Source organism: Perca flavescens, chromosome 15, assembly GCF_004354835.1.
Source record: "Perca flavescens isolate YP-PL-M2 chromosome 15, PFLA_1.0, whole genome shotgun sequence".
Lineage (NCBI taxonomy): Eukaryota > Metazoa > Chordata > Actinopteri > Perciformes > Percidae > Perca > Perca flavescens.
In genome coordinates, this window is record NC_041345.1 from 34,950,201 (window position 1) to 34,975,302 (window position 25,102).

The window sequence follows — 25,102 nt, forward strand, 5'->3', positions numbered from 1 at the left end:
GAGTGATGGAGGATCTCAGCCAACACTCCACCACCCAGGGCAACCAGCTGCAGACTCTACAGGCTCTACAGGCTGAGGTCCACGCCCTGAGAGAAGAGCTGAGAGATCATCGCTCCCCCCCTCCCATCAACCCTACACCCACCGCTTCCCTGCCCCTGGACCCTCCTATCCTATCGGAACCCACTACACCCCATCCAACCCCCACCACTTACTCGCCCATAAAAACCCCTCAAACACACATACTGACTACAGACACTGACCACAGTACTGATAAACCCAATCACACACACACACAGCACACACTTCTCAGATAATATTAATGTGCGACTCAAACAGGAAACACATTGACTTAAAACGCCTCTTCCCAGGCCGAGAAGCAGTGAAACTCTGGACCCCCACCACAAAGAAGGCTAGTGAGCAGCTATCCAAACAGAGGTATCAAGATGTGGAGCTACACAGGGACCAACGACCTGACTGCAAGGATCAGCGACTTACCAACAGCACTGTGGCAGGTGGCAAGGAAAGCGAGAGAGAAATACCCCAGAGCATCCATCCATCCATCCATCCATCTTCGTCCGCTTATCCGGTGTCGGGTCGCGGGGGGAGCAGCTCCAGCAGGGGACCCCAAACTTCCCTTTCCCGAGCCACATTAACCAGCTCCGACTGGGGATCGAGGCGTTCCCAGGCCAGGTTGGAGATATAATCCCTCCACCTAGTCCTGGGTCTTCCCGAGGCCTCCTCCCAGCTGGACGTGCCTGGAACACCTCCCGGGAGGCGCCCAGGGGCATCCTTACCAGATGCCCGAACCACCTCAACTGGCTCCTTTCGACGCAAAGGAGCAGCGGCTCTCCGAGCTCCTCACGGATGACTGAGCTTCTCACCCTATCTCTAAGGGAGACGCCAGCCACCCTCCTGAGGAAACCCATTTCGGCCGCTTGTACCCTGGATCTCGTTCTTTCGGTCATGACCCAGCCTTCATGACCATAGGTGAGGGTAGGAACGAAAACTGACCGGTAGATCGAGAGCTTTGCCTCCTGGCTCAGCTCTCTTTTCGTCACAACGGTGCGATAGATTGAATGCAATACCGCACCCGCTGCGCCGATTCTCCGACCAATCTCCCGCTCCATTGTCCCCTCACTCGCGAACAAAACCCCAAGGTACTTGAACTCCTTCACTTGGGGTAAGGACTCACTTGGGGTAAGGACTCACTTGGGGTAAGGACTCATTCCCTACCCCAGAGCATGAATAACTATATCATCTTCACTCCCAAGGTCTGACACACCCCAACACACAATTAACACAATCAACGCTGAGATTAGAAAGAAATGCACACAACTGCAGAAGGTCCATGTAGCCCTCCACAGAGACATACTTCAGCAGCACCTATGTGACCACATCCACCTCAGTGAGAGAGCTGTGGGGCTATTTGCAAAGAGCCTCAAAGACACAGCCCTAGGCTGAGGCACATCCACACCCACCCCTGACCGCAGAAGAAACTCCACTCAATCAGGAAACTCTCCTCACCCACGCAGACGTCAGCCTACCCAGCAGATGTACCCTCAGCAGCCCCCCTACACAAAACAACCACAACAACAGTACAACCAAACAAACCAAGAAATCTACCTGTCACAACCCACTATCCAAAGAGAGAGTGCTACCTACCTGCCACAGCCCCCGCCCTCCCAGAGAGACTTATCTACCTAACAAAGTCACAGCCCACCATCCACGAGGGAGCTACCTACCTACATGCCTCAGACCCCCAGCTAGAGAGAGAGCTACGCCATAGCTGCCAGAGCACCAATACCACCATCTGCCCACTGGAACCCAAACCAGATAAGAGACCTAGTCACCTTGCTGTGCACAAAACTGTTAAATTAACATGGGCTTTCAACATTATTAGACACCAAAGATACCTACATGGATAAAAAAAAAAAAAATATATATATATATATATATATATATATATATATATATATATATATATATATATATATATAATATAACAGGTACATAGCATTGTTTTTTTAAATTGAATATTTCTACGTGAAACACAGATCCTGTATCTAGACAAATGTAATTCTCAATTAGTAGTTGGAATATCTAGGGTTTGTACTCTACAACTTTTGGGGATAAAACTATAGATCCTGAATTTGTAAAAAGTGTAAATAATTTAGATATCATCATTCTACATGAAACATGGAACCATTCATATTTACTATCTAATTGTCCTAATAATTACATTGAATTTTCTGTACCTTCTGTAAAAAAACAAAATGTTAAAAATGGAAGAGATTCAGGGGGAACATTAATTTGGCATAAAGCACAATATAAAAATGATATTTCACAAGTGAAAAAGGGAAAAACTCACCTTTGGATAAAAATCAACAGAGGTATAGTTAATAGCACCAGAGATATATATTTATGTGCAATCTATATCCCACCCTCAAACTCCCCCTATTACACTGAGGAGATCTTTCAAGAACTTCAAAAGGAGATAATTAATTTCCAGAAATTGGGTTACATCTTAATATGTGGAGATCTCAATGCAAGAACTGGAAAAGAGAAAGACTACATCGAAGTAGATGTTCACACAATACCACAAAGACAAAGTTTTGATAATATTATAAACAAAAACGGAAAACAAGTTCTCCAGATATGGAAAAGCCTTGGGTTATACATCGTTAATGGAAGGACCCGTGGTGGCTCTCTGGGTAGAATGACCTATTCCTCCGTGTTAGGTAACGGTGTGGTGGATTATTCGATAACCAATATCGACCCAGAGGATATCAATGCATTTGTAGTTTTACCACAACTTCCCTTTTCAGATCACTGCCAAACAACACTTTATTTAAATAAGTCTACAAAGTATAGCATTGTACCAGAATCAGAAACCAGCAAAATGTATGACCTCCATCAAAAATATATATGGAAAAAATGCAGCAACATAGAGGATTATTTTACTTTACTTGATAGTATAGAAATCAAATCAAAACTTAATCTCTACAGACTCACTAAATTCCCAGTCACAAAAGATGGAGTAAATTTGGCTACACAGCATTTAAACAATATATTGGATGAATTAGCTACAAAATCAAATCTCAAAATAATTAACTATAGTAAAAAAATAACAAAACACAAACCTTCAAAAGAAAAATGGTACGATAATGAATGTGTTTATGCTAGAAAACAACTAAGACTATTATCTAACCAAAAACACAGAGAAACCCATGAGAGTCAAATACGGGATCAATACCATCAGGCACTAAAATACTACAAAACACTAATCTATAAGAAAAAAAGAGCTTCACAGATCTGAAGAACTTAACAAAATAGAAGAAGCCATTGACCAAAACGTCTGGAATTTGTGGAATAAATTCAGTCCAAAACAAACTAAAGATAAATTAACAATACAAAATGGTTTGATCTGGAAAAATCACTTGGAATTTTTGTATAAGAATATTGATTATAGTGCAATCACCCCCCAACAACACTCAGTCATTGAAAATCTTCACCAGTTAAAGGAAAAGGTGAAAGACTACCAAACCCCCCTAGATACAGAAATAACACTAATAGAAATACAGAGCCAAGTGAAGGCTCCGAAGGCTGGAAAGACTTGTGGAGTGGACAGCATCTGCCCTGAGATGCTAAAGCACAGTAGCCTTACACTGCAAGCAACCCTCCACAAGCTGTTCAACCTTGTTCTGGAGTCTGGTTATTTTCCTGAGATCTGGAACCTTGGACTCATCACCCCTATTTTCAAAAATGGCGACAGATTGGACCCTAACAATTACAGAGGCATTTGTGGGAACAGTAGTCTGGGGAAGGTTTTCTGCAGTATTATTAATGCCAGAATACTGTCCTTCCTTACCAAACACAATGTCTTAAGTAAAAATCAAATTGGCTTTTTACCAAAATATCGTACATCAGACCACATCTACACTCTGCACACCCTTATTAAAAAATACACCAAAATTAAAAATTGGAAAATATTTGCATGTTTTATAGACTTTAAAAAAGCTTTTGACTCAATATGGCACGAGGGGCTTTTTTATAAACTTATTGAAAGCGGTATAGGGGGTAAAGTCTATGACACTATTAAATCACTGTACACAGAAAATAAATGTGCAGTAAAAATTGGCTCCAATAGAACAGAATTCTTTAAACAAGGGCGTGGAGTGAGACAGGGATGCAGCACATCAATGAACTAGCAGCGATGTTGGAACAATCTGCAGCCCCAGGTCTCACACTTCACGATTCCAACATCAAGTTCCTGCTCTATGCCGATGATCTGGTTCTGTTGTCTCCAACAGAAGAGGCCTGTCTGTCCTAGAGCAGTACTGTCAGAAATGGGCACTGACAGTCAATCTGAAGAAGACCAGTCAGGGCTTGACATTAACTTTTTGAGGCAATTGTCCTTCGGACAAGTACATTTACGTTTCACTTGTCCATGCATAAAAGTCACTTGTCTGGGTAAAGATTCATCATTTTATAAAATAAATTGTGTTTTGCTAATGCAGAATTTGAACAAACCATTGAAAGCATCCAAACACTATCAACATTAATACAATTCTGTTGAAACAGTAGAAACAAACGTGCCTCAACAATAGATTTCCCCTTCAACAAGAAAAAAGGATCTCCAGACTCCATAATACAAAGTAATATGTTGCACGCCGGTGTGCAGAAGTCAATATATTGAGATACTAAGTCGATACTTTGAGATATTGAGTCAATATATTGAGATTTTAAGTCAATATTTTAAATGTTCTTATTGGTTTGAGATTCTTTGTCAATATTCTGAGTTACTAAGTCAATATATTGAGATACTAAGTCAATATTTTGAGTTAAATCAATATAGTGAGATATTAAGTCAATATATTGAGATACTAAGTCAATATTTTGAGATAAGTCAATAAATTTAGATACTAAGTCAATATTTTGAGATAAATCAATATATTGAGATACTGAACAATCTAGTGAGATATTAAGTCAATATTGAGATACTAAGTCAATATTTTGAGATAAATTAATATATTGAGATACTAAGCCAATATATTGAGATTCTAAGTCAATATTTGACATTTTCTCATTACTTTGAGATTCTTAGTTTATATTCTGAGATACTAAATCAATATTTTGACCAGAGGTAGTGGTGACTTCAACTTCTACTATATCTAAAATAATTTTGTAGACATAACAATGGAATTTGCCACTAAATGTTGGTGTTGACTTTTTTTATACAATTTCACAAATTTCTACCCGGCAGAGGCTGATTTACCGAAAGGATCCTTTTAAAAAGGTGTAGCTACTTTACAGTTGATTATTACCTGATATTTAATCTGCATATTTTTTTATTATTTTTGTTCAAAAAGGAGCAAAAAAACCCGACATTATAGAACGGCTTGTTTATTGCTAAGGAAAAATTAAATGATTTATTAAAAATGTAACAACAATAACTTATAAAAATAACTTATCTCACCAGTAAGTTCCTGTTAAACGACAAAAACAACAACTGTATAGGAAAAAGGGTATTTTACAACAACTTTGAATGCAGCACGACGCTGGCGGGGCGAATTTCAAGTGAACGCAACATCTGTGTTTTTCCGACAACAGCAGCGGCACACTGTCATATGTTCCTCTCCAGTGAAATACAGACACACTTTTACACCGTTTAGCTGTCAGCATTGTAACTGTTTACTCCAGCTGCTAGCTAACGGTAGGCTAACGTTACTTGCTGTTGAGTGTAGTGTTAACTAGCGTAACATGCGGCGATGTTTAGGTTGCCTCTAACGTCCGTTTTCGGAGCATCCGAGAGAAGCGCAGGCATTTCAGTGGCACCGCGGTGCAATTCTGTCCGGTAGATAACGGTGGTTAAGGCACCGGTGCCGTATTAGCACCGGGTCTCTCCTTTTCTGACAACGATGTGACGAGGGTACGGTCCTTTTAGTTAGCAACAACGTTAGCTGTAACACCGCAGGTTCAGGCTTTCATGCTGCATTGCTTACAGAGAACGAGCTGAACAGTGGGCTGGGTCTAACCAAAGTCCTTTTAGGCAAGTCATGCCACTCAGCCGCCATCTTGGCAACGCCTCCGGGCAGCAAAATTACACGCCAAGGCAGGTTCGATTGGTTGGGGTTAGGCATTTCATGGTTAAGGCAGGGTTAGGGGATTGTTCAGGGATAGGACCTGAACAGTGGGCATGGGCCTAACCAAAGTAGTGTTTAGGCAATTGAAAGGCGGGTCTTGGCGTGGCCATAGTGGGATTCGTAATATCGCCTCCGGGCAGCTATTTCGGACTAACAAGACCAGGCTCCTGAATCGGCAGAGAGTCAAAACTGCACTTTTACTGGTCATTGGGACATAAAAACTACATTTATAGAAACAGCAGTAGAATATGATAAAAATCGCTGAAAAAGTTTGAAGACTTTGCCTCAAAATAACGTTTAAAACACTTTTTTCCCCTCAGGTTATACTGTTACTACGCATGCGCAAGGGTTCACGACACCAACTTCATTTACGTCTCTATCCAGAATGCCGGTGTTGTGCTTTAACTACCTTGGTAGTCCGGTGCCTTGGCGTTGTTATCATCCTCTTCCATCTGATCTTGCACACACCCGCCTTCACACTGGCAGTTGAAATCAGCTCCGTAATACGCCCCCAGCGGACGTTGTACTACACCGTTGAAGAGCTTCGGAAGCGATTTACAAAAATGGCAGAACAACTAGAAGGACTGATAAGTGTCTGAATGTCCGATTCTCTCTGACCTCTCCTATACAGATAGAAATAGAAAGGCTGCTGCGTGGAGAGAAGTTGCCCAGGACGTTGACATGTCACGTCGGTTAAATGTGATATAGCGGTGTAATGTTAATAGTTAGACGTCTGTTGCTAGCTAACCAATTAGCATTAGCAGGTTTGTTTATCAGTACCATAGCAACGCTACCTTCCGTCGGATATGAACCGTCCGTAGCTTTTCGCAAGAGTTAAATTTTTTGAACGCATCCGGATGACCAACTGACACGATTTTCGCACTGCACTTGTTCGGACCCATTCGCATGCGCTCTGCGAATCTCCAGAGGAAATGAATGACTTCCAGCCGTTTCGAAGCCGTATCGGAGCTGATTTCAACTGCCAGTGTAAAGGCGGCGTGACACGCCACAACTCGCTGTGGCCAAATCGTCTCCGCTGTCGCAAAACCTCAACTGTGCGCATGCGTCAGTGGAACCAGACGATAGGCTTAAATGTTTCCCGGCTTGACTGTTAAAAAGCAGATGATTGGCTTTCCAGCGTGAGGGGCGGTACATGTGCATACAACCGCCATCTTTGTCGTTACGGGTTTTCCTTATATAGTTGTATTGAGGATTGAGGAAGTGGCATGTCTCTTCTAAATAGTCTCTGGTCTAACGTTAGCGGTCCGCTGACCAGGATTGCGGGGGAAAGAAATTATCGTTTCAAATCGGTAACATAGACATAATGAGTGGCACATGACGTGAACTAAAATGGCATTTTAGTTTGTTTGAGTTTTAACTTGTCCAGTGGGACAAGTAAATTTCTCTTCCACTTGCCCTACAAAACATCCACTTGTCCCGGACAAGCGGACAAGCCTTAATGTCGAGCCCTGACCAGTGTTATGGTATTTCAGACGAGAGCCAGATCTCGGGGAAATAGACAGAGTTACAACTTCACTCTGGGCAACACCACACTAGAACAAAAGGGATCATATAATTACTCAGGGATTGAAATTAGTGCATCAGGGAGTTTCAACCTGGCCATAAACACACTATGTAATAAAGCTCGGCAAGCTTTGTATGCAATCAAATGCAAATTTGGAAAAACAAATATCCCCACAAGAATTTGGCAAAAAATCTACAATTTTCTGATAACACCAATAATGCTTTACGGAAGCCAAGTTTGGGGCCCGATTTCGAAACCAGAATTTAAAAACTGGGATAAAACTCCCACTGAAAAATTACAATTGGAATTCTGTAAAATGATTCTAAAAGTTTGCCCAAACACCCCAAACAATACATGCAGAGCAGAACTCGGTATATTCCCTCTGAACATTCAAATCCAAAAAAGGTCCATTAAATTTTGGCAGCATTTAAATCAAGCTGATAAAAATTCCATCGCATACAAAGCTCTCCTGAGCAACCAGCAGAGTTCAGATGTCCACACCCTGGACCAGCTGGCTCACAGGTACACTGAACTAAACACAGTCAGTAATAGACAGACAGGTAGAGAGAGAGACAGGTACACTGAGCCTCAGAGCTGCCACAGACACAATCCTCAGTCTTTAATCAAAAGATTTGAAACTAAATTAAAAGACGAGTATACAGAACAATGGCAAAATGAAAATAAGATACAACACAAACTCCTCTGTTATCAATCCCTGAACACAGATATCAAATTGGCCGAATATCTCAAAACAAAAAATCCAAAAGAAGTACGAATTTAAAAAAAATACTGAGTCAGTGACCATGAGCTGGAAATTGAAAGAGGTCGACATTTAAAAGTGTAGAGACCAAGAGAGGAACGAGTCTGTACACACTGCCACCAGGATATCCAAACACAATTACATTTCCTATGTACATGTCCCAAATATGAAGGCTTAAGAACCAAATATTTCCAAAAATTTGAAAAACATATACCAGGCTTCACTACCTACACTGAGGACAAAAAGCTTCCTTTTTTATTAGGGGAAGATAAAAACACGGCATGGCTAGCAGCTAAATGTCTTCTCCTGCCACAATACAAGGAACAATAAATAGAGAAATGTATAGATTATCATTTCTTTTCTAATTTATTATTTTAGTTATTTGTATTCTTTTTTTATATACTGTTTCAATGAAATTGAAATTGAAAATTGAGAGAGAGAGAGACACAGTCACACAGAGAGAGAGAGAGAGAGAGAGAGAGAGACACACACACACACACACACACACACACACACACACACACACACACACACACACACACACACACACACACACACACACAGTCACACAGAGAGAGACACACACACACACACACACACACACACAGACACACACACACACACACAGACACACACACACACACACACACACACACACACACACACAAACAGTCACACAGAGAGAGAGACACACACACACACACACACACACACACACACACACACACACACACACACACACACACAGACACACACACACAAACAGTCACAGAGAGAGAGACACACACACACACACACACACACACACACACACACACAAACAGTCACAGAGAGAGAGACACACACACACACACACACACACACACACACACACACACACACACACAGACACACACAGACATACAACATACACAGACACACACACAGACAGACACACACACACAGACACTCACACACAGACACACACACACACAGAGAGACACACACAGACACACACACAGACACACACAGAGACACACACACACAGTCTCACACACACACAGACACCTAAATAAAACCTACTACTACCTGAGCCCAGCTAGCGTTAGCCTAACTCAGTATCTATATTAGCTTAAAGGAGTTAATAACACTCTTTATATCGGCTGGCTCTCCTAAAAACACGCAGTTACAAAGTGTTTCTCACACGCATGCGCGGACATGACTGACTGAAGCCAGCTGTTAACATGTAGAACAGGTGAAGTTACCTGAGGAATCCGTGTGTGTGTGTTCAGATGTTTTCAGGCTCCCGCAGTCCCATACACAGAGAAACAACTAACCGTCTCCATGGCGACGCGCTGCCGGACGGACGGCGCCTGCGCAGTACAGTGCACCCCCCCCCTACCGGGGGAACAAACATCAAAATCCTAAATCCTTATCCCAAATCTAACTGGGACATTCATTCACACCGTGGCAGCAGCGGGACGAAGTGAAGAGAGTAAACAGTCCAGTGTATTTACATACAGACAGTCGGTCGGATATTAATAAACCTCATAAACTTGGTTCTGATGTGATATAACTCACCGTTTTAGGATTTCACGGAGGAGAAAGTCTCTTATCTCCCGGTCGGATGTTGATGGTATAATATTACGCGTTTTTAAGACTTTTTGTCCCTTTTTAGATATTTCTGTTTATGCTGCTGATGTTGCAGGTTAGTTATATGTTATTTATGTTAGTTATACTAGTTATATGTGTTCGTAGTTAACCCCTCTGCCTGTGGGTTCAGATAGAGCTCCATGCAGAATAGAGAGATTACCTACAGAATGGTGGCCATGTAAAGTACCCGGATGAAAGATGGAGGGACCGGTGTCGGTGTCAGGAGGCTGGAGGTCTTATTATTATTATTATTATTATTATTATTATTATAAAGCCATGGTGTAGACCAGCAGGACTTTAAATCTCAGTGGAAACAGCTGTTCTTCTTCTCCTCTGACTGGACTCAGCGCCCCCTAATCCGTTTTAGCATTTCTGACTCCTGTAATCTAGCCTACTCTAGTGGTGTAATACTGCAGTATTAAAGCAATACTATGGAGCCCCTACAGCTTGTCTCATTGGAACTACAAGTTACACAGCGTTGCTTTAAGTAAATACAGATACCATACCCATACATTTTAATAATTTACTTAATAAAATACTTTTTACATTTAGATTATTAATAAGTTAAAACCCAGGACAGAATGTTTATATGCTTGTATAATGTGTTGTGTTACCACTGTATCTTACAGCCTTTTTATAAATTATACAGCTCCTCTTCCTCTCTGCCACACAGCGCTCCTCTTCCTCTCTGCCACACAGCGCTCCTCTTCCTCTCTGCCACACAGCCCTCCTCTTCTTCTCTGCCACACAGCGCTCCTCTTCCTCTCTGCCACACAGCCCTCCTCTTCTTCTCTGCCACACAGCGCTCCTCTTCCTCTCTGCCACACAGCCCTCCTCTTCTTCTCTGCCACACAGCGCTCCTCTTCCTCTCTGCCACACAGCCCTCCTCTTCCTCTCTGCCACACAGCGCTCCTCTTCCTCTCTGCCACACAGCCCTCCTCTTCCTCTCTGCCACACAGCGCTCCTCTTCCTCTCTGCCACACAGCCCTCCTCTTCCTCTCTGCCACACAGCGCTCCTCTTCCTCTCTGCCACACAGCGCTCCTCTTCCTCTCTCCATCTCTGTCCTGTGTGTGTGTGTGTGTGTGTGTGTGACCGGTCTGAGAGACTTCCGGTTTACAGCGGGGGTGTGTGTGTGTGTGTGTGTGTGTGTGTGTGTGTGTGTGTGACCGGTCTGAGAGACTTCCGGTTTACAGCGGGGTGTGTGTGTGTGTGTGTGTGTGTGTGTGTGTGTGTTTACATCGGTGTGTCCGAGCGAGACTGTCCGAGCGACGAGCCAGCGGCGGGGTAGGCGCTGCTGGTTGTCCCGTCACTTTATGGATTGACTTTACGATTGTCGCAAGACTGCCTATATTCGAAATCTAAACACTTAATTTCTCGCCTAAAACGTTGTCAGAAGTGAATTTAGTGATGAATAAGATGGCGAAAATGGATGAAATTGTCCCGTTGTTGGCCTGTCTATGTACCTGCTATGGGTTGCTACTCCCTCTTATGACGTCATCACCCAGTTACTGTAAAAAACATGCTACCTTTTTAAGAAACCCCAATAAATGTTATTTTAACGCATTTTAAGACAGAAATGTTTAAATATATACATATTGAGTACTTTATTTACATATTAATTGGTTGTGGTGGTTAACCTGCACTTTACACTTTAAGAGCAGGCGTGCTTGTTCCATGGTGATTGCTATTATAACGGTGGATTTGCCTGGCGCACGCCAGCGGGAGCTGTCCAGGATGCGGCAAAGTAATAAATGCCGTCTTGACCGGGTGGCGATGTTGCTGCAGCCTCTCGGGCTCATCTCCTCAAGTCTGGAGAGGATTGCTGCAGCCATGGAGTGTGGGCCTCCAAACGCACCACCTGCTCCTGTTGTGCCCCTTCCTCCTCCCCCCACTCCATCTCCGTCCGCCTGCTCCATCAGGAGCACATCGCGCATTACTCCCAGACCAGATCCTGCCGGAGTCTCCTTAAGTCCTCTAATATTTCCTCATTTATGTCATCAACACATCCATGATTCATGGATTGGAAATGTTGTGTAAATCACAACAAGCCACAAAGCATGCACTAATATTTTTCTTTGTAATTATGTATGGTTTGCAAAAATGGGAACTGCTGCGTCCGTTTAGATAAGAGAAGTGTATGCGCGTTGTGCACACGCTACATTATGGCCAAGCATGAATAACGCTCCACTGACTTTAGACTAGAACCACTGACTTTAGACTAGAACCACTGACTTTAGACTAGAACCACTGACTTTAGACTAGAACCACTGACTTTAGACTAGAACCACTGACTTTAGACTAGCACCACTGACTTTAGACTAGCACCACTGACTTTAGACTAGAACCACTGAGTTTAGACTAGCACCACTGACTTTAGACTAGCGCCACTGATTTTAGACTAGCACCACTGACTTTAGACTAGCACCACTGACTTTAGACTAGCACCACTGACTTTAGAGTAGCACCACTGACTTTAGACTAGCACCACTGACTTTAGACTAGTGCCACTGACTTTAGACTAGCACCACTGACTTTAGACTAGCACCACTGACTTTAGAGTAGCACCACTGACTTTAGACTAGCACCACTGACTTTAGACTAGCACCACTGACTTTAGACTAGTGCCACTGACTTTAGACTAGCACCACTGACTTTAGAGTAGCACCACTGACTTTAGAGTAGCACCACTGACTTTAGACTAGCACCACTGACTTTAGACTAGTGCCACTGACTTTAGACTAGCGCCACTGACTTTAGACTAGCACCACTGACTTTAGACTAGCACCACTGACTTTAGACTAGCACCACTGACTTTAGACTAGCGCCACTGATTTTAGACTAGCACCACTGACTTTAGACTAGCACCACTGAGTTTAGACTAGCGCCACTTACTTTAGACTAGCGCCACTTACTTTAGACTAGCACCACTGACTTTAGACTAGCACCACTGAGTTTAGACTAGCACCACTGACTTTAGACTAGTACCACTGACTTTAGACTAGCACCACTGACTTTAGACTAGCACCACTGACTTTAGACTAGCACCACTGACTTTAGACTAGCGCCACTGATTTTAGACTAGCACCACTGACTTTAGAGTAGCACCACTGACTTTAGACTAGCGCCACTTACTTTAGACTAGCGCCACTTACTTTAGACTAGCACCACTGACTTTAGACTAGCACCACTGAGTTTAGACTAGCTCCACTGATTTTAGACTAGCACCACTGACTTTAGAGTAGCACCACTGACTTTAGACTAGCACCACTGACTTTAGACTAGCACCACTGACTTTAGAGTAGCACCACTGACTTTAGACTAGCGCCACTGACTTTAGACTAACACCACCACCACAGGTTTTTCCTGGTCTGTGGCGGAATTGTTTTCTGAAACTGCAAAATAGCACCAAGTAACGTTTTCGCCTGAACATGCCTCCTCTTTTCGCTGAACCGCCCCCGGGAGCGCAAATACATTCCCTAATTTACCGACGTGAGTCTGTGGAGGGAAAAGTTGTGCGTCGGGTGCAAAATAGGAATGATACATGCGTCAGTGTACAAAGGCAATTGCGCTGAGTGCAAGATAGGGCCCCAAATGTCAAAAACCCAAATACAAACTGTGAATCACGTTCTATGGACAATGTTTTTTAAATATACAGTTAATAAACAGATGTTTCTTACAGGGTCTGACACACCAACCAGACGGCCGACCGTCGGCAGTAAAGTCAGTCGGACTGATCAGTCTCCTCGAGGTCCAAAAAGTTCCCCAGAACACACCTGCAGCTAATCTGTATTGCCGCCCAAATTTGAAAACCGGCAGCTGATTGGATCAACAACGTGGGTCTGTCTGCTCCCTGACCAAACAACGAAATGTGTTTCTGAAAACATTTAAAGAGAGAAATAGGCCGTGCAGCTGCTGAATCTGTCTTCATTTCAGATCAACAAAGGTCAGTTTAACAGATTTTTCTCAGATTTTGAGAGACTCTAGTCACGCGCATCCTGCTTGTCATTTCCGGCTTAGCTCTCCACCAATCAGAAAGGTCATTGAGTCCAACTGCCGATTATACAAGTGAAATTGGCCCAAATGAAGGCTGACAGCTCCTCAGACAGACGACGGCACGGAACACACCGAACAGACTCGAGTCACCGAACTCGCCAGACCGTCAGATGGCCGATTATCGGCTCGGTGGGTCAGGACCCTTACAGTGTACAGGTCCACTTTTAGATATGTTCCCTTGAGAGAACAGTATTAGTTTTTGAAGAGTCCAGAACTGGTCCTTTTGACTCATTTGAGGGTACAAAATGAAAGAGAAGGGGAACCTCTCCTGGGACAAACTTTTGGTACACAACGGTACCTGGAAAAGTGCATTTTATAAGTTGTATTGCCCCTTTAAAAAGGTATTTTACCTGGTAACAAGTTATTGGAGTGCTATAATCTGTCAGATAAAAAACCTCATGAATGTAATCAAGTCATGTTGAGGCAGAAACACCCTTTCCCAAGGTGGGGGCTGCGATCACTGCCATTTGAAAAAGGACAGATTGTAATTTTGGAGCTCCGGGTCACTTTTTGGCTGAGCATGATGTGTCTACATGTTTCCAACGTGTCTTGACTGTCCTGCTGTGAATGCTTTCGGTTGTATTTGTAATGAGCACACTGCACCCACTTCCTTGTGAGTTTAGGTTTGGTCCGTTTGTACACAAGTGTCCCAGGTTAACATCTTTGTTTTGGGGGAAATAAACCTTACTTTTTAACTTTAAACCAGTGTTCCCTGACTGCTTGGTACACGGTACTGGCCCTAAATTTCCTACAGCACATGAATGCAGCATTCCCGTAGGATTCATAGACAGTAAGAGAAAGTGCATATTTGGCTGATGTCATAGCGGCCGGTGCTTACAGATAGCAGCTCATCTGCAGAGACCTGGACGTCCCGGAGCAGTGAAAAGGACCACTGGGACTCGGTGAGACAGAAACACTCTCCTCACTTTAAATCTGAAAACCATTAACAGATAATATCAGAATATGAATCATAAACATAACATATAGATAGGAAGCCGTGTGTGCGTTTTGTCAACGTTTCTGTTGCCTGATGATCATGAATCCTAGAAAGGCTTCCTGTTTCCTTCACACAGTAAGTTGTTGACACTATTTCTTTGACATAATTCATATTTCTGTTTTCCAGCTCACTGAGAAGTCTGACACGTTGATCCTACTTTTGAGAAAGGTCAGGCGTGTTTACTTATATCTATTATTTTCATTGTTTTATAAATCTCAAGTTCAGATAGGACAGGTGAGTATTGTGAACGTCACTTCCGTTTCCGCCTGACTTCCTGTTTCTTGTTGCAGACGACAACGGCAGACGCTTAACGTCTCGCGATTTAAAGTCCTCCACAACGAAATACAGTCACTAATTACACCGTTTCGCTGTATTTTAACCGGACCTGTCTGGCCGCAGTTTCTCCGTTGTTTGCAATTATCATTGGAAGTTCCCCCCACACACACACTGATGGATGTTTTGATTCCACTGTGCCCTGCAATACTCTCACCCCACCACACACTAATACAACCTCTGTCCCTGCTGTCTCTCCTCGGCTTCTGCCGAGGACCCAGCCAGCTCTGCTGACCAGCTCCACTCCACACCAGCCTGAGCCATGGCGTGTAAGCAAGCACCAGAGCAGGCGGTCAGGACAACGCTCAGCCCCAGCCCAACCCCTACGACTAGAAAACCGCTACAGCATTCTGACGAGCGACGAGGAGTTCCCTTCTCTGCCACGTCCCCACGCAGCTCATCCTGGTCCATCCACACAGTCGACGCGCCCATTGAGGGCGGACTCTCCCCTCGGACTCATCAATCTCCACGCTGGTCATCGGAAGCTCCATGGTAAGGGATCTCCACATTCCCTTTTTACCCAGCGGTCCCTCCAAGGTCTACTGCTTCCCGGTGCCAAGGTCCGTGACATCCAGCACAAACTTCCCGGCATCCTCGCCCGCCACTCCAAGGTTGACAACATCATCGTGCATGTGGGCACAAACAACATCAGAGAGAGACGGTCGATAGCACTCCAGGAAGACTTCACCACTCTCATCACCACCCTGATGGGCACAGGTAAGCGGATTGTCATCTCTGGGCCTCTACCTACCTACAGGAAGGGTGCGGAGAGATGGTCCAGACTGTTCTGGCTCCACACCTGGCTGGAACCACTCTGCACTTCCCTGGGCCTTCCCTATGTCGACAACTTCAACTTGTTCTGGGAGATGCCCAACCTGCTGAAGCGTGATGGTCTCCACCCAAACCGACACGGAGCCAGGCTGCTATCTGACAACATAACGACCACACTGACAGAAGGCAAGTATTGACATTATGTTGAAAATATCACAGATTCATGTCCCCCAGGTATTGATCCTGATAGCACTATACAAGTGGATGGATCTGAAAATGTTTTCTGTAGGATAACATGTAGTACTAGTATTACTCCAGTAACATGTGGTACTAGTACTATTCCAGTAATTATCAACAACAGACCACACAAAGTGGTGAATAGAGGGGCAACACTTAACAACCTAATTGGAATTAAAACTACCACAGCAATGATAGAAAAGGATAGGAAAATTAGATGTGGATTACTAAATATCAGATCTTTGTCTTCTAAAGCAGTACTCGTAAATGAATTGATATCTGATAATCAAATTGATCTATTCTGTCTTACTGAAACCTGGCTGGGCCATGAAGAATATGTTAGTCTAAATGAAGCCACCCTCCCAGTCATATTAATACTCAAATTCCTAGAGGCTCAGGCCGAGGGGGGAGTTGCAGCCATATTTGATTCAAGCCTGTTAATTAACCCTAAACCCAAACTAAATTATAACTCTTTTGAAAGCCTTGTTCTTAATCTTCAACATCCAACACGGAAATCAGTACAGCCAATTATATTTGTTGTTGTCTACCGAGCTCCAGGTCCGTATTCTGAATTTTTATCTGAATTCTCAGAGTTTTTATCATGTGTAGTCCTTAAATCAGACAAAGTACTTATTGTTGGTGATTTTAATATCCATGTGGACGTTGACAGCAATAGCCTTACTACTGCTTTCAACTCATTACTGGATTCAATTGGTTTCAGTCAGAGTGTGCACAAGGCGACGCACTGTTTTAACCACACCCTCGACCTTGTGCTGGCATATGGTATTGAAATTGAGGATTTAATAATATTTCCGCAGAATCTGGTATTATCAGATAATTTTTTAATTACTTTTGAATTCTTGCTACCTGACCATACTAAACCAGATAGCAGCTTCTACACTAGATGCCTATCTGACAGTGCTATAGCTAAATTTAAGGAAAGTATTCCTACAGCATTCCAGTCTATGTCGTGCCTTAACATAACAGAGGACCTCTATGTTAACCTCAGTCCCTCTCAAATTGATACATTTGTAGACGGTGCTACGACTTGCCTACGGACAACCTTAGACTCTGTCGCTCCTCTCAAAAAGAAGACGATAAAGCAAAAAGGAAATTAGCTCCTTGGTATAACTCCCAAACTTGCAAATTAAAACAAATCTCACGAAACATCGAAAGTAAGTGGCGCTCCACCAAAGTGGAGGAATCCCGTTTGGAATGGCAAGACAGTCTGAAAACCTATAGGAAGGCCCTAAGAAAGGCCAGATCAGACTATTACTCATCATTAATAGAAGAAAACAAGAACAACCCAAGGTTTCTTTTCAGCACTGTAGCCAGGCTGACAGATAGCCACAGCTCTACTGAGCCATCTATTCCTCTAGCTCTGAGTAGTGATGACTTCATGAGCTTCTTTAATGATAAAATTATAACAATTAGAGATAAAATTCATCACCTTTTGCCCTTAACTTCTAACAGTTCATCTTTAAATGCAGGACCGCTAGAAAGAACGACTCTCCCGACATATACTTGGACTGCTTTTATCCTATAGACCTTCAACAATTAATGTTAAAGATATCCTCAGCTAAAGCCGTCTACCTGTCTCTTAGACCCCATCCCAACGAGGCTACTCAAAGAAGCGTTACCCGTGGTAAACACTTCATTATTAGATATGATCAACATGTCCTTATTAACAGGTTATGTACCGCAGTCATTTAAAATTGCTGTGATAAAACCTCTTCTGAAAAAACCCACCCTAGATCCTGAGGTCTTAGCAAACTATAGACCTATATCTAACCTTCCCTTTCTATCCAAGATCCTTGAGAAGGTGGTTGCTAATCAGTTATGTGATTTTCTACATAGCAACAGTCTATTTGATGATTTTCAATCAGGATTTAGAAAGAATCATAGCACAGAGACGGCACTGGTGAAAATTACTAACGACCTTCTAACTGCTGCAGACAAAGGACTTGTCTCCATTCTTGTTCTACTAGATCTTAGTGCTGCATTTGACACTATTGACCATACTATCCTGTTACAGAGACTGGAACACTTAGTTGGCATTAAAGGAATCGCACTAAGCTGGTTTAAGTCCTATTTCTCTGAACGATCCCAGTTTGTTAATGTTAATGATAAACCCTCCAAGCACGCTAAAGTTAGCCATGGCGTTCCTCAAGGCTCAGTGCTTGGACCAATTCTATTTTCCTTATATATGCTTCCTCTAGGTAATATTATTAGGAAACACTCGATTAACTATCACTGTTACGCAGACGATACCCAATTATATCTGTCAATTAAGCCAGATGAAAGTGGTCAGTTAGCAAGACTTCAAACGTGTATTGAGGATATAAAATCCTGGATGACCCACAATTTCCTGATGTTAAACTCAGACAAAACTGAAGTTATTGTGATAGGACCAACGCACCGCCGAACTTCGTTTTCGAAAGATATAGTTACTCTGGATGGTATTACCCTGGCCTCCAGCACTGCTGTCAGAAATCTAGGAGTTATTTTTGATCAGGATATATCCTTCAACGCCCACTTAAAACAAACCTCAAGAATAGCCTTTTTCCATCTTCGTAACATTGCCAAAATTAGGAATATCCTGTCTCAAAACGATGCTGAAAAACTAGTCCATGCATTCGTTACTTCTAGACTAGATTACTGCAATTCCTTATTATCAGGTTGCCCAAATAAGTCCATTAAGACTCTCCAACTGATCCAGAATGCTGCAGCACGTGTTCTGACGAGAACTAAGAGAAGAGATCATATTTCTCCTGTATTAGCTTCTCTGCATTGGCTTCCAGTGAAATATAGGATTGAATTTAAAATCCTCCTCCTGACTTACAAAGCTCTAAATGGTCAAGCACCATCATACTTAGAAGAGCTCATAGTACCTTATTGTCCCACTAGAGCACTGCGCTCCCAGAATGCGGGGCTACTTATGGTTCCTAGAGTCTCTGGAAGTAGACTGGGGCCAGGGCCTTCAGCTATCAGGCTCCAGTATTATGGAACCAGCTCCCAGTCGGGGTTCGAGAGGCAGACACCGTTACCACATTTAGGAGTAAACTGAAAACCCTCCTCTTTGATAAAGCTTATAGTTAGGGACGAGGAGTTGAAGCGTCCACCTAACCCGGCCCACCTGCTTCTCCTCGTAGTCATCAGTTTTTTCTATACTGTATAATGAATAATCGAGCGAGAGTAGAGGGAGGCAGGCCAGTACAGCCCGATCCGGTTGGGGGAGTTCTAGCCCGACCAGGCACCTCTCTTTAACCTGCCTCTCTTAAGTTATGCTATTACAATTCTAGACTGCCGGGAGGCTGTTCCTCCCTAAGACACACTGAGCTGCTCTCTCATCTCTACTTGTTACTTTTTTGTATGCATCCTGTCCCAGAAATGCTTGTTACTAATCTAGCTCTGGGGAGTTTACTCCCGGAGTCCTTATATTTCTTCTTCGCAGAGCTATGCTCTGCGATTCTCTGCATTTCCGGCTGCATCCTGCTGCGTCCTGCTGCATCCGCAGCCTCCACCCGTGCTCTGCAGCGCCACGTTACATCCCGCAACGCCCTGCTGTGATGTTCATACGCACAGAGTAGTCAGGATCCGGTATAGGAGACTGCACTACTCAGTATGACACGATGTGCCCTGCTATGACATGAACTTCCACGATAACCTTCGAAGTCACTGTGACTTCTAATGTGACTGTTATCACCACTGTTCATCACGCCCCCAACCGGCCCGTCAGACACCGCCTACCAAGAGTCTGGGTCTGCCGAGGTTTCTTCCTAAAAGGGAGTTTTTTCTTGCCACTGTCGCAATAGCCACTACTAATGCTTGCTCTTGAGGGAATTACTGTAATTGTTGGGGTTTTGGAATTTATAGAGTGTGGTCTAGACCTACTCTATCTGTAATAATAATAATAATAATGTTATATCCCATAGACTGCAGTGTATAAAGAGATGTAATAATAATGCTATAGCTTATGTAGATACTACATCCCATAGTGTACAGAGAGAGGGTTGGTGTGTTGGCAGTTATGGAGGATAGTTTTCCCTCGCTTTTTCATGCGGATATGTGCCCAGACTGCCCCCGCTGGACGAAACCAAACACTACAACACAGGAAACATACATAAGAAAACATTGTTATTGTTGCATGCCTCCACGGTGAACGGAGAATCAAAAAATTGAGAAAAGTCTTGATATGTTGAAGTATTATAGGGGTCCGCCTTTAACAACAGCAACACTATATCAAAACATTAGTTTACAAACTCTCACACAATCCATGCAGTAGGCTATAATCCATAATCCATGCTGAGAACTTTCCAAACACACGCATTCTCGCTAAAATCTTACTATTTAGAACACTTCTGCTACTTGTCCACTACTGGTCTGAGAAGCTCGTGCAGAATCAGTGATGTAAATAGTAAGGTCTTAGCAAAAATCCATGTGTTAGGGAAATACTGAGCATACGACTGGAAAAACGAGTCTTATACTGCACAAGGTAGACAACGTATGGGCCTATTTTAGTCTTCTATTTTATACTGGTAAACACCATACCATTATTATGCAATATTAATTTTCCCTATATTTGTTTCAGCTGCAACACCCTTAGCTGGAGCAACTGGTGTGAATACCATGGCCGACGGTGGGTGCACAGGTTGTGTTGGATGATTAGAATAGACCAAACTTGTTCTTAACAGAGCACAGGCTCAACAGTAATGAATAGATAAGTGCTGCATGGTGTTATGGAATTTCAATAAATTGTATGAAACTTCAATCAATACCACTTTAATGTCTGCATTAAAAATAGAGCTAGAGCCAGCCAGCTAGGTTAGTGTAGCTTAGCTTAGCATAAAGACGGAAAACAAAGGGACACAGCCTGGCTCTTTCCAAAGAAAAAACGACCAGCCTCATAACGCTAAAGCTCGCTAATTAACACGTTATATCTTGTTTGTTTAATTGGTACAGAAAAACCAAACTTTGGGCAGGCTAACTTTTCTTATGTGCTTCTAGTCATTATGCTAAACTGTGCTAAATGTCTCCTAACATCTTATTTAGCGTACAGACATGAGGAGGTATTGATTTTCTCATCTCACTTTTGAAAAGAAAGCCACTAAGTGTATCTCCAGAAATTTCGTCATAAAAAGTTAAGATGTATGAGTTTTACCGAATGGCATTTGGAGAATACTTAATTTCATAACTGTAAGATGAAGACTTTACTCTTTTAGATGTAGTTTGAATCTAAAATTATAAATCCACTATTTGAAAATGTTTTCTTCTGTCTAAAACACAGCTGTTTGGATTTCATTTTATCCACATTAGCTGTAACAACAGTATGTACTCGTACTCATCCTGGGACCCCCCCCCCCCCCCCCTCATGCAGTTACAATGCTTCAATGAATGCAAAACACAAAAAAACTGAGCTATGAAATCACTGTTACAGAATGTTAAGTCCTTTTCTTAGATATGTTTTAAGTTGAAGATTATCCATAAGTGTTGCATGTAAAGCCCATTTAACCTTTCATATATACCAACATATGTTTTGTTTTGTTTTTGATCAGCTTTATTATGCCCAATAGGAATAACTTTACTTTTGTTCCATTCTATTTTCTATTCTTCTATTTTGAAATTTATATAAATTTATAATAACATTTTCTGTTGCTATGTGTAGTTCTTACATTTGAAGGGATTGAGTGTCTATAGTGACAATATTCTGATCTAGGCTAATAGTGTTCAGATGCGTGTCCATCATCCCCTCCAGGTTTTTAAAAATGTGCACATAGATCTCTTAACATCTATTTAGTTCTGTAATTGTTCAGAGGGATCCGTACTGATATGGTTCACAACTTTGTGCTTAATGTACCTAACCCTTTCTCTAAACCTTTTCTTCACACATGCCAATAAGAACTTAGTTCTGAATATTTCTTGCAAACAGCGTCCTCAATTTTTATGATTGAACCGTATAGAAAGCCGTTCCTTCCTTCGTTCTCTGACGTTTGGATGAAGAACTGAGCTGCCTGCAGGATCTCGGAAATGTTATTAATGTTAATGTGAGGAGAGGTGTGAAAACACTTCTATCTTTCCTCTTGTCTGACAGCAACTGAGATGAGTTTTGCTGTCTTCAGCGTTTTAGCCTAATCATAAAATATCTGTATCTGGTATCTTCATTTTAAAGGGAAACTTCAGCGATTCTTTTAACTCAGCCTTCTTATTTTAAATCCTCATATTTCAATAGCATAAATATTGTGGATGCATTTTCTAAAAATGAATAAAAAAATAATATGAGTTTGACAGTAAAATGGGCGTAGGTAGGTTTGAGGAGGATGTGCCCCCCCCTTCCTCCCCTACACGACTTCATACTGCTTCAGACTGAGGACCAAATATAGAAATGTATCATATGCATTTGAAACTTTCTCTGTTTCCAAAAGTGCACAGATACTGAAGCAGAATCCTTAAAGAAAGCAGTTCTGTTCAGAGACACTCGGTGACTTTTATTTCCCCGTCCAGCACGGACATCAGCCAGAACATCGGAGCGCTGCGTAGAGCTCGTCTAACGTGAAATAAGATTACATAGATGAACAGCAGTTAGGCTGTATTAACAGACGCGGTGGCTCAGTGGTTAGCACTTCTACCTCACAGCAAGAAGGTTGTGGGTTCAAACCCAGGTCATCTCAGGCCTTTCTGTGTGGAGTTTGCATGTTCTCCCCTTTCTTCTGTCAGTCTTCTCTGGTTTCTTAATAATAAAGACTGTATGCTAGGCAACTAGGACTACAGTTGAAAAATTAGCTGACTGGCTAACTACAGAAGTGTTGATTAATGTGCATTGTCCTAATCAAATAAATAATCAAACAACTGAAGCTGCAAGTAGTTTTTAAAACAATAATGTTAATTAACTCACAACGTTTGCCTGGTACTTCTTTTTACTTTCACTTTTACAGTTCTGCTGCATCTAGCCTGGAAGGACAGCAGAAGGCTACTAAGTGATTAGTACATTTTGGTGTTCTGTGTGTGTTTGAACGTGTGGGTAACGTTTGAAAACCAAACGGCCACGCTAGGCTAATTACTGCCACAAAACTAAACAAATTTAGCCTGGAAGGCAATTTCCGACATTTAATATTGCTATGACGACTGAGCAATCTTTATCTGCTGATGAAGACCCGAGATGCGGTTAAAAGCTCAGGAAAAAGTGAAATAGACCTGGCTTTTGTAATTTTTGAGTATAGAGCTTTGAAGCTGTGGCCAAGACGATGGTGTTATGAGTTGTTGGGACCAGTTCATTAGCTACGTGGACCTTTTCCACGGCAGACATGTTGACATGTCAGAGTAGGAACAGCACAGGTGTGTTCAAAACCCTTCAGTCTCTGGAGAAACAAACTGGCAAAAAATCTGCTTAATGGGTGACAAATCCTGTCTTAATAACAAAGTGAAAGAGGTTTCTTTTAAAATCTTACATCTAAAATATATCCAGTAAAAAGGACATCAAAGAGATTTAAACTTGATATTGAATATTCTTGTTCTTTCTGTGAACTAGAAGAAGAAACAATCTGTCATCTGTTCTTTCACTGTATGCATACTAAAATATTTTGGGTCGATGTTAAACATCTTATAAGACTGAACACTGGGCAATCAATTCAACTTAAGGATGAAGATATTTTTATTTGGTTTGAAGGCAATGCGTTGGACAGTGATGTTGTTTATTTTGTTCAATTAATCTTGTTATTGGGGAAATTCTACATTCACAAGAAGAAATGGGCCGACTCCAAACCAAGCTTTAAACACTTCTTTCAAGAACTGCACCAATACGGCAAAACTATAAGAGACATTAAAAATAAGAAGGCAATTAAGACTGGAAGTGTGTTTGAAAGATTTCTCATGTAGCGGTGATACATTTGACTTAATATGTACTACATTTTTCTTTTTTACTTTTTTATATATTTTCTACATATAGTTTTCTCTGTATATGAACCTCTGGTATTGACTTCTTGTATATGTACATACTGGCGATGTACCTATGTTCTTTACTAAATAAAAAAGAAAAAATAATGATGGCAGCATTCCACTTAAGAGAGGCCCTGGTCAGGTGCAGATTAATGCACAGGCTTGCGGCTGCAGCCTAGGGGCCCCATGTGTGCATTGGCCATTGGCTAGACAATTTATTATTAGGCTATTTTAAATTTACTTCAGCGCGGACAAAAAACAGACCCTAATTGGCCCATAAGAAACATTTTAAAAAAACAAGCAGGTGATTGGATAGATTGGGTCACATCTATCCAATCATTGGAGGGAGTCTGAGACAGAGGGGCCGGGTCAGAGACTCCAGCCACCCTAAGCGCCATACTGCAGACACATGGCGCGTTCATGCCACCTGGGAATAACAGGCACCGCCCCCGTGGTTACGTTGTTTTTCTGACTGGCAGCGTTCACATGGTCGAGATGCGTGTTCTTCTTCTTCTGTTATATTGGGCGTTTGGCATAACAACTTGTTTCATGACTGCCACCAACGGTTGGCCGTAGCCGAGAGCATCAGGTGGTGAAAACATGGAGACACAATAACAGAAGATGTGCTGCTGTTTTCTTATACGAGCATCCAAACAGCACATGGACAGGTGTGTGTTTGTGTTATCTGCAGGACAACCAACGGGAAAGGACACGGATA

General features: G+C 42.4%; 1 protein-coding gene across 3 annotated transcripts in view; it reads right to left on the reverse strand.

The window, feature by feature from the left end:
- Positions 1-10,181, reverse strand: part of dnaaf19 (dynein axonemal assembly factor 19) — a 17,746-nt gene extending 7,565 nt beyond the window's left edge. The window contains exon 1 of one of the 3 annotated variants that reach the window (XM_028598632.1): positions 9,989-10,181. Coding sequence is in view for 1 of the 3 variants with exons in the window: in XM_028598630.1 (XP_028454431.1) it covers positions 6,553-6,585 (33 nt within the window). In the remaining 2 variants the exon portion in view is untranslated. Of the gene's footprint in view, positions 1-6,552; positions 6,656-9,672; positions 9,757-9,988 lie in introns of those variants that run through there. The other 2 variants (XM_028598631.1, XM_028598630.1) reach the window with 2 other exon arrangements.
- Positions 10,182-25,102: the final 14,921 nt, after the last annotated feature.